The sequence below is a fragment of the Nycticebus coucang genome, chromosome 21 (genome assembly GCF_027406575.1).
Source record: "Nycticebus coucang isolate mNycCou1 chromosome 21, mNycCou1.pri, whole genome shotgun sequence".
NCBI lineage: Eukaryota > Metazoa > Chordata > Mammalia > Primates > Lorisidae > Nycticebus > Nycticebus coucang.
In genome coordinates, this window is record NC_069800.1 from 42651960 (window position 1) to 42663990 (window position 12031).

At 48.1% G+C, this 12031-nt stretch overlaps 2 protein-coding genes across 4 annotated transcripts in view; one reads left to right on the forward strand and one right to left on the reverse strand.

The window, feature by feature from the left end:
* Positions 1-1468: 1468 nt before the first annotated feature.
* On the reverse strand, positions 1469-2640 carry LOC128574276 (hydroxyacyl-thioester dehydratase type 2, mitochondrial-like). The gene has a single exon (XM_053574986.1). The coding sequence runs from the start codon at positions 2199-2201 to the stop codon at positions 1695-1697; it is 507 nt and encodes a 168-aa protein (XP_053430961.1). The 5' UTR covers positions 2202-2640; the 3' UTR covers positions 1469-1694.
* Positions 2641-10981: 8341 nt separating this feature from the next.
* The window catches only part of PHF20 (PHD finger protein 20), a 161524-nt gene continuing 160474 nt past the window's right edge, over positions 10982-12031 (forward strand). For 2 of the 3 annotated variants that reach the window (XM_053574950.1, XM_053574951.1), the window contains exon 1: positions 10988-11038. The gene's annotated coding sequence lies outside the window, so the exon portion shown is untranslated. Of the gene's footprint in view, positions 11039-12031 lie in introns of all 3 variants that reach the window. The other variant, XM_053574949.1, reaches the window with a different exon arrangement.

Genomic DNA, 12031 nt, shown 5'->3' on the forward strand with positions numbered 1-12031 from the left:
CTCTAGCAAGAGCGACAAAGTGTGGAACGGTGCCTGTGGCTCAGTCGGTAGGGCGCGGGCCCCATATATCGAGGGTGGCGGGTTCAAACCTGGCCCCGGCTGAACTGCAACCAAAAAATAGCTGGGCGTTGTGGCAGGTGCCTGTAGTCCCAGCTACTCGGGAGGCTGAGGCAAGAGAATCGCTTAAGCCCAGGAGATGGAGGTTGCTGTGAGCTGAATGATGCCATGGCACTCTACCAAGGGCCATAAAGTGAAACTCTGTCTCTACAAAAAAAAACAACAAAAAAACAAAAAAGAGTGACAAAGTGAAACTCTGTCTCAAAATAAAAAACAAAACCCCCCACTAAACTAAACAAAACAAAAAACACAAAAAAAACTAGCTGGGTGTTGTGCCAGGTTCCTATAGTTCCAGCAACAGGATTGCTCAGGCCCAGGAGTTTGAGATTGCTGTGAGCTATGATGTCATAGCACTCTACCCAGGGCAACAGAGTGAGACTCTATCTCAAAAAATAAAAAAAAAAGAAAAAAGAGAAAATCATTTGCACAGAACATTGCAGTTTACATTTTCTTATGTACTATTTAATTTAAATGTAACAGTTTTTTTTTTTTTTTTGTAGAGACAGAGTCTCACTTTATGGCCCTCGGTAGAGTGCCGTGGCATCACCCAGCTCACGGCAACCTCCAACTCCAGGGCTTAAGCGATTCTCTTGCCTCAGCCTCCCGAGTAGCTGGGACTACAGGCGCCCGCCACAACGCCCGGCTATTTTTTGGTTGCAGTTTGGCCGGGGCGGGTTTGAACCCGTCACCCTCAGTATATGGGGCCGGCGCCTTACCAACTGAGCCACAGGCGCCGCCCTGAAAATTTTTTTTTTTTTTTTTGTAGAGACAGAGTTTCACTTTATGGCCCTCGGTAGAGTGCCATGGCATCACACAGCTCACAGCAACCTCCAACTCCTAGGCTTAAGTGATTCTCTTGCCTCAACCTCCCAAGTAGCTGGGACTACAGGCGCCCGCCACAACGGCCGGTTATTTCTTTGTTGCAGTTTGGCCGGGGCCGGGTTTGAACCTGCTACCCTCGGTATATGGGGCCAGTGCCTTAATGACTGAGCCACAGGTGCCACCCTGGTCTGAAATTTTTAAAAGATAATAATACATATGCCCTGGCTTGGCACCTGTGGCTCGAGCGGCTAAGGCACCAGCCATATACACCTGAGCTGGTGGGTTCGAATCCAGCCCGGGCCTGCCAAACAACCATGACGGCTGCAACCAAAAAATAGCCAGGCATTGTGGTGGGCGCCTGTAGTCCCAGCTAGTTGGGAGGCAGAGGCAGGAGAATCATTTGAGCCCAGGAGTTGGAGGTTGCTGTGAGCTGTGATGTCATGGCACTCTACCCAGGGTGACAGCTTAAGGCTCTGTCTCAAAAAAAAAAAAAAGAATACATATGCCCTAATAATCCTACAAAATAATGAAAACCTAGACAGATGATGAAATCTTGCATACACTCAAGTCTGCATGAAATGTAATGCCATACTGGAGAGTGGACATGTGAACACTCCTATCTCTGTTCCCTTCCCCTAATATAGGTTTCTGGTCCTATAGCCTTTCCTTGGTGAAGAGTAATAATCCCTGATTCCCCAGCCATTCTTTAATAACAATGCCATTGGTGTCAGAACTTACATCTTTAAACACATATTTCAGGATTTAGGAATTTCTGGGATTGTAACTTTAACCCAGCCTTCCATAATAGTCTTTCTACTTTCTATTACAGAACATGACACTTCAATAACAGCAATGAACCGCTTTAGTTTTTTCACTTCTGCAGAAGCTAAAACAACTTCTCCAATATATAAAGGGGCTGGAAAGTTAATTTCCTGAGAAAGAAATACACAGCCTGGCCCTGGCATTTTAGTATCCAGGAGAGATGAGATAAGTCCATTGATCAAAACCCCATGTACAATTATCTTTCGGAACTTGGTGGGTTTTGCAAAATTTTCATTGAAATGCAAAGGATTGACATCGCCTGTTAACTCTGAGAAGGTAGCCATATCCCTGTATGTGAAGGCCCTGCTAAGTTCAGCCCGGTCTCCAACTTTGACGTGCATATGCTGACAATGCTGCCTGTTCAGCACTGGCTGGTTTAGGCAGACTCTCCTCCGAAGCCCAGCCCACCAAAGACGACAGCTGGAAATTACTGGGAACATCTTTCAGCACCCTCAAATTTCATAAACAGAGGCTTTTACCCTGCTTCAGTCTTCCAACATCAAGCGGGGACCAAACAATGTTTTTTAGAGTGAAGAAATGTTTCTGAACTTGCAGGCTATTCAGTCCAATACTAGTTCCCTACTATTACCAGATAATGCAAGGAGAAATGAAGAAACCTGAATCACTCTGAAAGCCACATTTTTTGCCTTTGTAGGATCCTAATAGGGTCAAAGAGCTCCACAATTTGACAAGACCACTGCTACATATTCTCAAGATGGCTGACAAAGTCTTTTCTTCATAGGTTAGGATGTCCAGGGTAAGGCAGCATGGACCTTTCCAAACAGGTCTTTCAGGGCTGAAATTAGCAGATGTTTGAACTGTGCAGCATTCAGTCCAACTCCATGATCTTGAAATTCTAGGCAAACTTTCATGTAGTGGTGCTCAGAAGGTTTTTATTTTTTTTGGTTTTTGGCCGGGGCTAGGTTTGAACCCGCCACCTCCGGCATATGGGACCGGCGCCCTACTCCTTGAGCCACAGGCGCCGCCCCTCAGAAGGTTTTTTGTAAACTATTCTTTCATATGTGGTAGCTGGGGCAGGCATCTTTTCCAATGCTGATCACACCGGTACTCCATTTCCCGACACCAACAAGACTTCCACTCCACAAGACAAGGGTCTTGTTCTTTGTAGTTTCCCAAGGACCTAAAACTGTGTGTGGCACACGTTGGACACTTGGGTTTTTTTCCACTAACAACCTCCATTGACTTATTGCCCACCTCGCACCTGGCACTTGCACACTCAGTACAGAACCCAATAGTCCCACGGGGTCCTTGCTACTACCCTCTGCAACCCAGGCACATGCCTCAGAGGCCCGTTGGCACCTTGGCGGCAGAGGCTGGACCATACGTTATATATTTATGGGGCTACAGAATCTGAGATTCTTGGCATTATTGTGATTATGGGGCAGAAAATTCTCCATATGCTACAACAGCCATTAACGTATGAGCAATTTTTTAAAATCTCAGATTAATATGAGGGTACAAATGATTAGGTTACATTTTTTTGCCCTTTGGTAATCTAAGTTGTAGTTGAGCCCTTCACCCAGTAGGTGTGCCATATACCCTTACATTGTGCCTGTTAGATGAGGGCTTATCAAATCCCCTTCTTCCTTTCCTTTCCCTACTCACATATTTGAGAAATTTCATGTTAATAAACATTAACACGTAGGATCCTGGGAAGGCCCTTTCTTCTTGCATTTGAGCACTTGACCAGTTGATTTTGTGAAGTTGGTATCAAGACCACCATTTACTTATCTATTTTATTTATTTATTTATTTATTTTTAAAAGACAGAGTCTCACTTTATTGTCCTTAGTAGAGTGCTATGGTGTCACAGCTACAGCAACCTCCAGCTCCTAAGCTTAAGTGATTCTCTTGCGTCAGCCTCCCGAGTAGCTGGGACTACAGGCACCTGCCAGAACACCCGGCTATTTTTTTACTGCAGTTTGGCCTTGGGCCAGGAACCTGCCACCCTTGGTACATTGGGCCGGCGCCCTACCCACTGAACCCACTGAACCAATAAATAAAAATTTATTTATTTTTGTAGAGACAGAGTCTCACCTTATCGCCCTTGGTAGAGTGCTGTGGAGTCTCAGCTCACAGCAACCTCCAACTCCCGGGCTTAGGCAATTCTCTTTTTTTTTTTTTTGAGACAGAGCCTCAAGCTGTAACCCTGGGTAGAGTGCTGTGCCATCACAACTCACAGCAACCTCCAACTCGTGGGCTCAAGCGATTTTCCTGCCTCTGCCTCCAAGTAGCTGGGACTACAGACACCCACCACAAGGCCCAGCTATTTTTTGGTTGCAGCCGTCATTGTTGGACAGGCCCAGGCTGGATTCGAACCTGCCAGCTCAGGTGTATGTGGCTGGCGCCTTAGCCGCTTGGGCCACAGGCGCCGAGCCTTAGGCAATTCTCTTGCCTCAGCCTCTCGAGTAGCTGGGACTACAGGCGCCCGCCACAACGCCCGGCTATTTTTTTGTTGCGATTTGGCTGGGTCTGGGTTTGAATCTGCCACCCTCAGTATATGGGGCCAGCACCCTACCCACTGAGCCACAGACGCCGCCCATATTGATTGATTGATTGATTGATTGATTGAGACAGAGTCTCACTTTGTTGCCCCTGGTAAAGTACTGTAGCATCACAGCTTACAGCAACCTCAAACTCCTGGGCTCAAGTGATTCTCTTGTCTCAGCCTTCCTGTTGCTGCCTGCCACAATGCCTGGCTATTTTCAGAGACAAGGTCTCATTCTGGCTCAGGCTGGTCTCAAACTCGTGAGTTCAGGTAATCCATCTGCCTTGGCTTCCCAGAGTGCTTACTAATCTATTTTTTTATTTTTATTTTTTTGCAATTTTTGGCCAGGTCTGGGTTTTAACCCGCCACTTCCGGCATATGGGGCCGGTGCCCTACTCCTTTGAGCTACAGGCACCACCCTACTTATCTATTTTTTTAGACAGAATCTTACTCTGTTGTCCAATCTGGAGTGCCACCATGTCTCCCTCCTAGCTTACAGCAACATCAAAGTCCTGAGCTTAAGGGATCCTACTTCAGCCTCCTGAGTACCTTTGACTACAGGTGTGAGCCACCATACCCAGCTAGTTTTTCTATTTTTGGTGGATAGGGGTCTTACTCTTATTCCGGCTAGTCTTGAACTCCTGAGTAAAAAAAGATCCACCCTTGGGCAGCACCTGTGGCTCAGTCGGTAAGGCGCTGGCCCCATATACCGAGGGTGGCGCGTTCAAACCCGGCCCTGGTCGTACTGCAACAACAAAAATAATAGCCTGGTGTTGTGGCGGGTGCCTGTAGTCCCAGCTACTCAGGAGGCTGAGGCAAGAGAATCGCTTAAGCCCGGGAGTTGGAGGTTGCTGTGAGCTGTGTAATGCCATGGCACTCTACTGAGGGCCATAAAGTGAAACTCTGTCTCTACAAAAAAATAAAAAATAAAAAAATAACTGGGCATTGTGGTGGGCACTTGGGAGGCTGAGGCAAGAGAATCTTGTAAGCCCAAGAGTTTGAGGTTGCTGTGAGCTGTGATGCTACAGCACTCTACCGAGGGCAATATAGTAAGACCCTGTCTCAAAAATAAAAAGAAAAACTGAGGCAAAAGGATCGCTTCAGCCCGAGAGTTAAAGGTTGCTGTGAACTATGACACCACAGGACTCTACCCAGGGCAACAGCTTGAGACTCAGTCTCAAAAAAAAACAAAAAAAAACCCTACTATATATATAGTAGCATTATATATATACATGTATTATATAGTATTATATTGCTACTATATATGTATGTGTATGGACAACAAAAAAACCCCTACTATATACCTTGTTTCCCCAAAAATAAGACAGTGTCTTATTTTAAGGTGTGCTCCCAAAGATGCACTAGGTCTTATTTTCAGGGGATGTCTTATCTTTCCTGTAAGTAGGTCTTATTTTTGGAGGATGTCTTATTTTCGGGGAAACAGGGTATATACAGATATATAGTAGTATTATATAGTATTATATATAGTATTATTATGATAATATTATAACATATAATACTATAATATTATATATTATTATTATTATTTTTTTTTTGTAGAGACAGAGTTTCACTTTATTGCCCTCGGTAGAGTGCTGTGGCATCACACAGCTCACAGCAACCTCCAACTCCTGGGCTTAGGCGATTCTCTTGACTCAGCCTCCCGAGTAGCTGGGACTACAGGCGCCCGCCACAACACCAGGCTATTTTTTTGTTGCAGTTTGGCCAGGGCTGGGTTTGAACCCGCCACCCTCGGTATATGGGGCCGGCACCCTGCTTACTGAGCCATAGGCACTGCCCAATATTATATATTATTATAATTATATATTATTATACTATAATATTATATATTATTATAATACTATAATACTACTATATATATCTGTATATATAGTAGCCAGGCACAGTGACTCAAGTCTGTAATCCCAGCACTTGGGAGGCTGAGGCAGGTAAATTACCTGAGCTCACAGGTTGAAGACTAGCCTGAGCCAGAGCGAGACCTGGTCTCTAAAAATAGCCGGGTGTTGTGGTGGGTGCCTGTAGTCCCAGCTACTTGGGAGGCTGAGGCAAGAGAATTGCTTAAGCCCAGGATTTTGAGGTTGGTGTGAGCTGTGATGTCACAGCCCTTTACCCAGGGTGACAAAGTGAGACATTGTCTCAAAAAAGAAAAAAAAAAAAAAAAATATATATATATATATATGGCGGGGCATGGTAGCTCATGTCTGTAAACCTAGCACTTTGGACGGCTGAGGTGGATTGCTTGAGTTGGGGAGTTCAACACCAGCCTGAGCAAGAACAAGACCCCATTTCTACAAAAAACAAACAAACAAAAAAAAACCCCCCAAAAAACCCCATCTCTACTAAGGCTGGTCTCAAACTTCTGAGCTTAACTCATTCTCCCGTCTTAGCCTCCCAAATAGCAGGGATAGTATAGGCACATTGCAGTGAGCCTGGCGATTGTAACAATTTTTTTTTTTTAAGAGAGTCTCAGTTTATCACACTCAGTAGAGTGCTATGGCGGCACAGATCACAGCAACCTCCAACTCCTGGGCTTAGGCAATTCTCTTGCCTTAGCCTCTTAAGTAGCTTGGACTACAGGCGCCCACCACTAACGTCCGGTTATTTTTTGTTGCAGTGTGGCTAGGGCCAGGTTTGAACCCACCACCCTGGGTATATGGGGCTAGCGCCCTACCTCCTGAGCCACAGATGCCACCCAATACATCTCTCTCTCTCTCTCTTTTTTTCCCAGCAGCAATTGGAATACTTTTCTAGGAGTTAATGGTACAAAGTTGGGGATGAAAGAACACAAAGGCCTTGAAATGGAACTTGGCTTGCTGGAGACATTGAGAATGTGGGGGAGGTAAATATGTGAGGATAAGAAAGAGGCAGGTGGGCGGCGCCTGTGGCTCAGTGAGTAGGGCGCAGGCCCCATATACCAAGGGTGATGGTTTCAAACGCCAGCCCCAGCCAAAATAGCCGGGCGTTGTGGCCGGTGCCTGTAGTCCCAACTGCTCGGGAGGCTGAGGCAAGAGAATCACATAAGCCCAAGAGCTGGAAGTTGCTGTGAGCCGTGTGACGCCACGGCACTCTACCGAGGGCAGTAAAGTGAGACTCTGTCTCTACAAAAAAAAAAAAAGAAAGAGGCAGGTTAGGCTTGGCGGTGCCCATAACTCAAGGGGTTAGGGCGCCAGCCACATACACCTGGGCTGGCCAGTTCGAAGCCACCATGGGCCTGCTAACCAACAGTGACAACTACCAAAAAAAAAAAAAATAGCTGGGCGTTGTGGCTAGCACCTGTAGTCCCAGGTACTTGGGAGGCTGAGGCAAGAGACTCGCTTGAGCCCAAGAGTTTGAAGTTGCTGTGAGGTATGATGCCGTGGCACTCTACCCAGGGCAACATAGTGAGACTCTGTCTCAAAAACAAAACAAAACAAAACAAAACAAAAAACAAGCAAGAAAGAAGCAAGTGAATTTCAGACCTTGAAAATGGTGTATAGTCCAGATGAAGATTTTTCTTTTTTTATATTAAGTTAGTTTTTTTTTTTTTTTTGGTAGAAACAGAGTCTCACGTTGTTGCCCTCAGTAGAGTGCTGTGGCATCACAGCTCACAGCAACATCCAACTCCTGGGCTTAGGCGATTCTCTTGTCTCAGCCTCCCCAGTAGCTGGGGAGGTGCCCGCCACATATTTATTTATTTTTTTTGAGACAGAGTCTTACTTTGTTGCCCTTGGTAGAGTGATGTGCCATCATAGCTCACAACATTCTCAAAGTCTTGGGCTGAAGTGATTCTCTTGCCTCAGATTCTTTAGTAGCTGGGACTACTAGCTCCTGCCACAAGGCCCAGCTGTATTTTTAGAGATGCAGTCTCGCTCTGGCTCATACTGGTCTCCAACCTGTGAGCTCAGGCAATCCACCTGGGCCTCCCAGACTGCTAGGATTACAGGTGTGAGCCACTCTGCCAGGTTCAGATGAAGATTTAGATTTTTTTTTTTTGCAGTTTTTTTTTTTTTTTATTTTTTGGCCAGGGCTGGGTTTGAACCCACCAGCTCCGGCATATGGGGCCAGCGCCCTACTCCTTGAGCCACAGGCGCTGCCCCTAGATTTTTTTTTTTTTTGTAGAGACACAGTCTCACTTTACCGCCCTTGGTAGAGTGCCATGACGTCACACAGCTCACAGCAATCTCCAGCTCTTGGGCTTAGTTGATTCTCCTGCCTCAGCCTCCTGAGCAGCTGGGACTACAGGGGCACGCCACAACACCCGGCCATTTGTTGTTGTTGTTGTTGCAGTTTGGCTGGGACTGGGTTTGAATCCGCCACCCTCGGTATATGGGGCCAGCGCCCTACTCACTGAGCCATAGGCTCCACCCGAAGATTTAGTTTTTTTTTTTTTTTTTCTAGACAGAGCCTCAAGCTGTTGCCCTGGGTAGAGTGCCGTGGCATCACAGTTCACAGCAAACTCAACTCCTGGGCTCAAGCGATTCTCCTGCTACTGCATCCCAAGTAGCTGGGACTACAAGCGCCTGCCACAACGCCTGGCTATTTTTTTTGTTTGTTTCAGCCGTCATTGTTGTTTGGCGGGCCCGGGCTGGATTCAAACCTGCCAGCTCACGTGTATGTGACTGGCGCCTTAGCTGTTTGAGCCACAGGCGTGGAGCTGAAGATTTATATCTTCATCTGGAGATGAGAAAGAAAGAAAGAAATGGCATTTTTCTTTTCTTTTTTGAGAGAGAGGCTCATTTTGTTGCCTTCGGTATGGTAGAGGATGTGGCGTCATAGCTTTACGGGTAACCTCAAACTCTTGGGCTCAAGCGATTTTCTTGCCTAGGCCTCCCTAGTAGCTGGGACTACAGGCGCCGGCCACAAAACTGTGCTGTAGGCGCCTGTGGCTCAGTCGGTAAGGCGCCGGCCCCATATACCGAGGGTGGCGGGTTCAGGCCCAGCCCCGGCTGAACTGCAACCTCAAAGGATAGCTGGGCGTTGTAGTGGGCGCCTGTAGTCCCAGCTGTTCGGGAGGCTGAGGCAAGAGAATCGCGTAAGCCCAAGAGTTAGAGGTTGCTGTGAGCCGTGGGACGCCACGGCAGTCTACCGAGGGCCATAAAGTGAGACTCTGTCTCTAAAAAGAAAAAAAAACGAAACAAAAAACTCTGCTGTATTTTTAGAAACCGGGATCTCGCTCTTGTTCAGGCTGGTCTCCAGCTCCTGAGCTCAGGCATCTGCCAACTTCGGCCTCCCAGAGTGCTAGGATTACAGGAATAAGCCACCGCGCTCTGCCTAGGATGGCGTTTTGCAGTTTTTTTTTTTTTTTAAATGTAGTTCAATTTATTCAACATATATGTATGGAGTGCTTTCTTTGTTTTTTTTTTTTTTTTGCAGTTTTTGGCCGGGGCTGGGTTTCAACTTGCCACCTTCAGCATATGGGGCTGGCGCTCTACTCCTTTGAGCCACAGGCGCCGCCCTTAGGCTGGCATTTTGAAAAACTATCATTGTTGGTAAAGAACTGACTGGAAGAAGCCAGGTGTGGTGGCTCTCGCCTGTAATCCTAGCACTCTGGGAGGCTGGTGTTTGAGGTTGGTGTGAGCTAGGCCGATGCCATGGCATTCTAACCTGGACAACAAAGTGTGACTCTGTCTCAAAAATAAACCAATAATAATAAGACCAATTGGCACCCGTTGCTCAGTGGTTAGGGCGCTGGCACATGTACCAGGGCTGGTGGGTTCAAACCCAGCCAGAGCCTGCTAAAGAACAATGACAAGTGCAACCAAAAAATAGCCGGGCGTTGTGGCGGGTGCCTGTATTCCCAGATGCTTGGGAGGCTGAGGCAAAAGAATCGCTTGAGCCCAAGAGTTTGAGGTTGCTGTGAGCTGCGACAGTACTGCACTCTACCGAGGGCAACATAGTGAGAATCTGTCTCAAAAAAAAGGCAACATAGGGGCGGCGCCTGTGGCTCAGTGAACAGGGCGCCGGCCCCATATACCGAGGGTGGCAGGTTCAGACCCAGCCCCGCCGAACTGCAATAAAAAAAAAAAAATAGCCTGGCGTTGTGGCGGGCGCCTGTAGTCCTAGCTAGTCGGGGGGCTGAGGCAGGAGAATAGCCTAGGCCTAGGAGTTGGAGGTTGCTGTGAGCCATGTGACGCCAGGGCACTCTACCGAGGGCCATAAAGTGAAACTCTGTCTCTACAAAAAAAAAAAAGGCAACATAGTGAGAATCTGTCTCAAAAAGGGGGGGCGGCACCTGTGGCTCAAGGAGTAGGGCGCCGTCCCTATATACCGGAGGTGGCGGGTTCAAACCTGGCCCCGGCCAAAAAAAAAAAAAAATCCTGCAAAAAACATAGTAATAGTAACTAACTGGAGACCTCTGTAATCTTGGAGAGAGGAGAGTGGTTTAGATAGTTGGATGAAGGGAAGTGAGAAGTTTGAGATGCATTTAGGAGGCAAAATTATCAAGTATCGGTAGTGTTCCGGCCCGGCCTTCGCGTTATCTTAGGGGATACCAGTGAGTAGAGACTTCGTGTTCTGGATGGGGCGCAGGTCTGTTTCCCGCGCGTCAGGACAGTGGGCGTGGCCTTAGCGGGCCGTCGCCACGGTGATCAGGCGGGGCCGGGGGCGGAGCAGCTGGGTCCCTGCGTCATTCAGTGGTGGCGATAGTGCGTGTGGAGGGGGGGGCGGGGAATACGCTGGGCGCGTCCCGAGGGTCACGTGGTGCACAGCACGCAGAGTCCTTCTGTCGGTTGGTCCTGGAGCGGCGCAGCCGGAGGAGCGGTGCCGTGAGGTGAGCTCGCGGCGAGGCTCGGCAAGACGAAGTCAGGTGGCCGGGGCCGGGTTGCACTGGGCCGGGCCCGTGCTTTGCGCGCGCATTGCAGGCGGGGACGGGGACGGGGACGGAAGCCACTGTTGCTCGGATCTCCTGTCCGGCCCAGCTCCCCGCCTGGCCCCGCTCGCCCAGCCTGAAGGGAGGCCCTGGGACTGCTGCTGAGAGCGTGGCGGGCGTGCGAGCGGCGCCCAATCCCCGGGGTTGTCCGCGGGAGTGACGGCTGCCGTGACCAATCAGTGCTGCCCGAGGGGGCTGGGCCGCGGGGTGCGGGCCCGGGGCGCGGAGCTGACGGTATTGGGGGTGGGGGTCAGCTTTAGGGCCGGGGTCTGAGGTATGTGGCTTCTGAGAGACTCATCATAAGGCCCTACTTTTGCATTGTGCTTTGGGAATGCGTTTTGTTTTATTGGCTCCTTACCCTATTTGGGGGAGCACACCCCTTTCTCAAGACCCCGAATATGGGAATGTCGCCTTTCTTTATAGTTTTGAAAATCTAGGCGGCACACCCCATTTCTGTGCTCCAGCCCTGGGATTTTAAATTATTTATAAAGACTCCCTCAGAGTAGGGGCATATCCTTTTTCCCCAGACCCCCAAACTGGTAGCACACTTCCTTTTTCGAACCTTGACTCTAAATACACATTTCCTTTCCAATTCGGGATTTACCCTTTTAATGGGTCGCTCAAACTTGGGGTCCCTTAATCATAGTTTTGGGATACTTTCTTAGATCCTCACGACTCCGAGAAAGAGTTCCCCTTTTCCAGGCCACAAATATGACAAGATGCCTTCCAGAATTTCTTAAATTTAGGAGCCACTTCTTTTCTTCAGCCCTTCAGATCTTACTGTACACCGAAAATCCTTAAATTAGCACATATTTCTAGTCTCACAAATTAGGAATTCGCTGGGATTGCTCTCTTTTCACGAGTTCCTCAAATCAAACTACCTTATTTACTGGA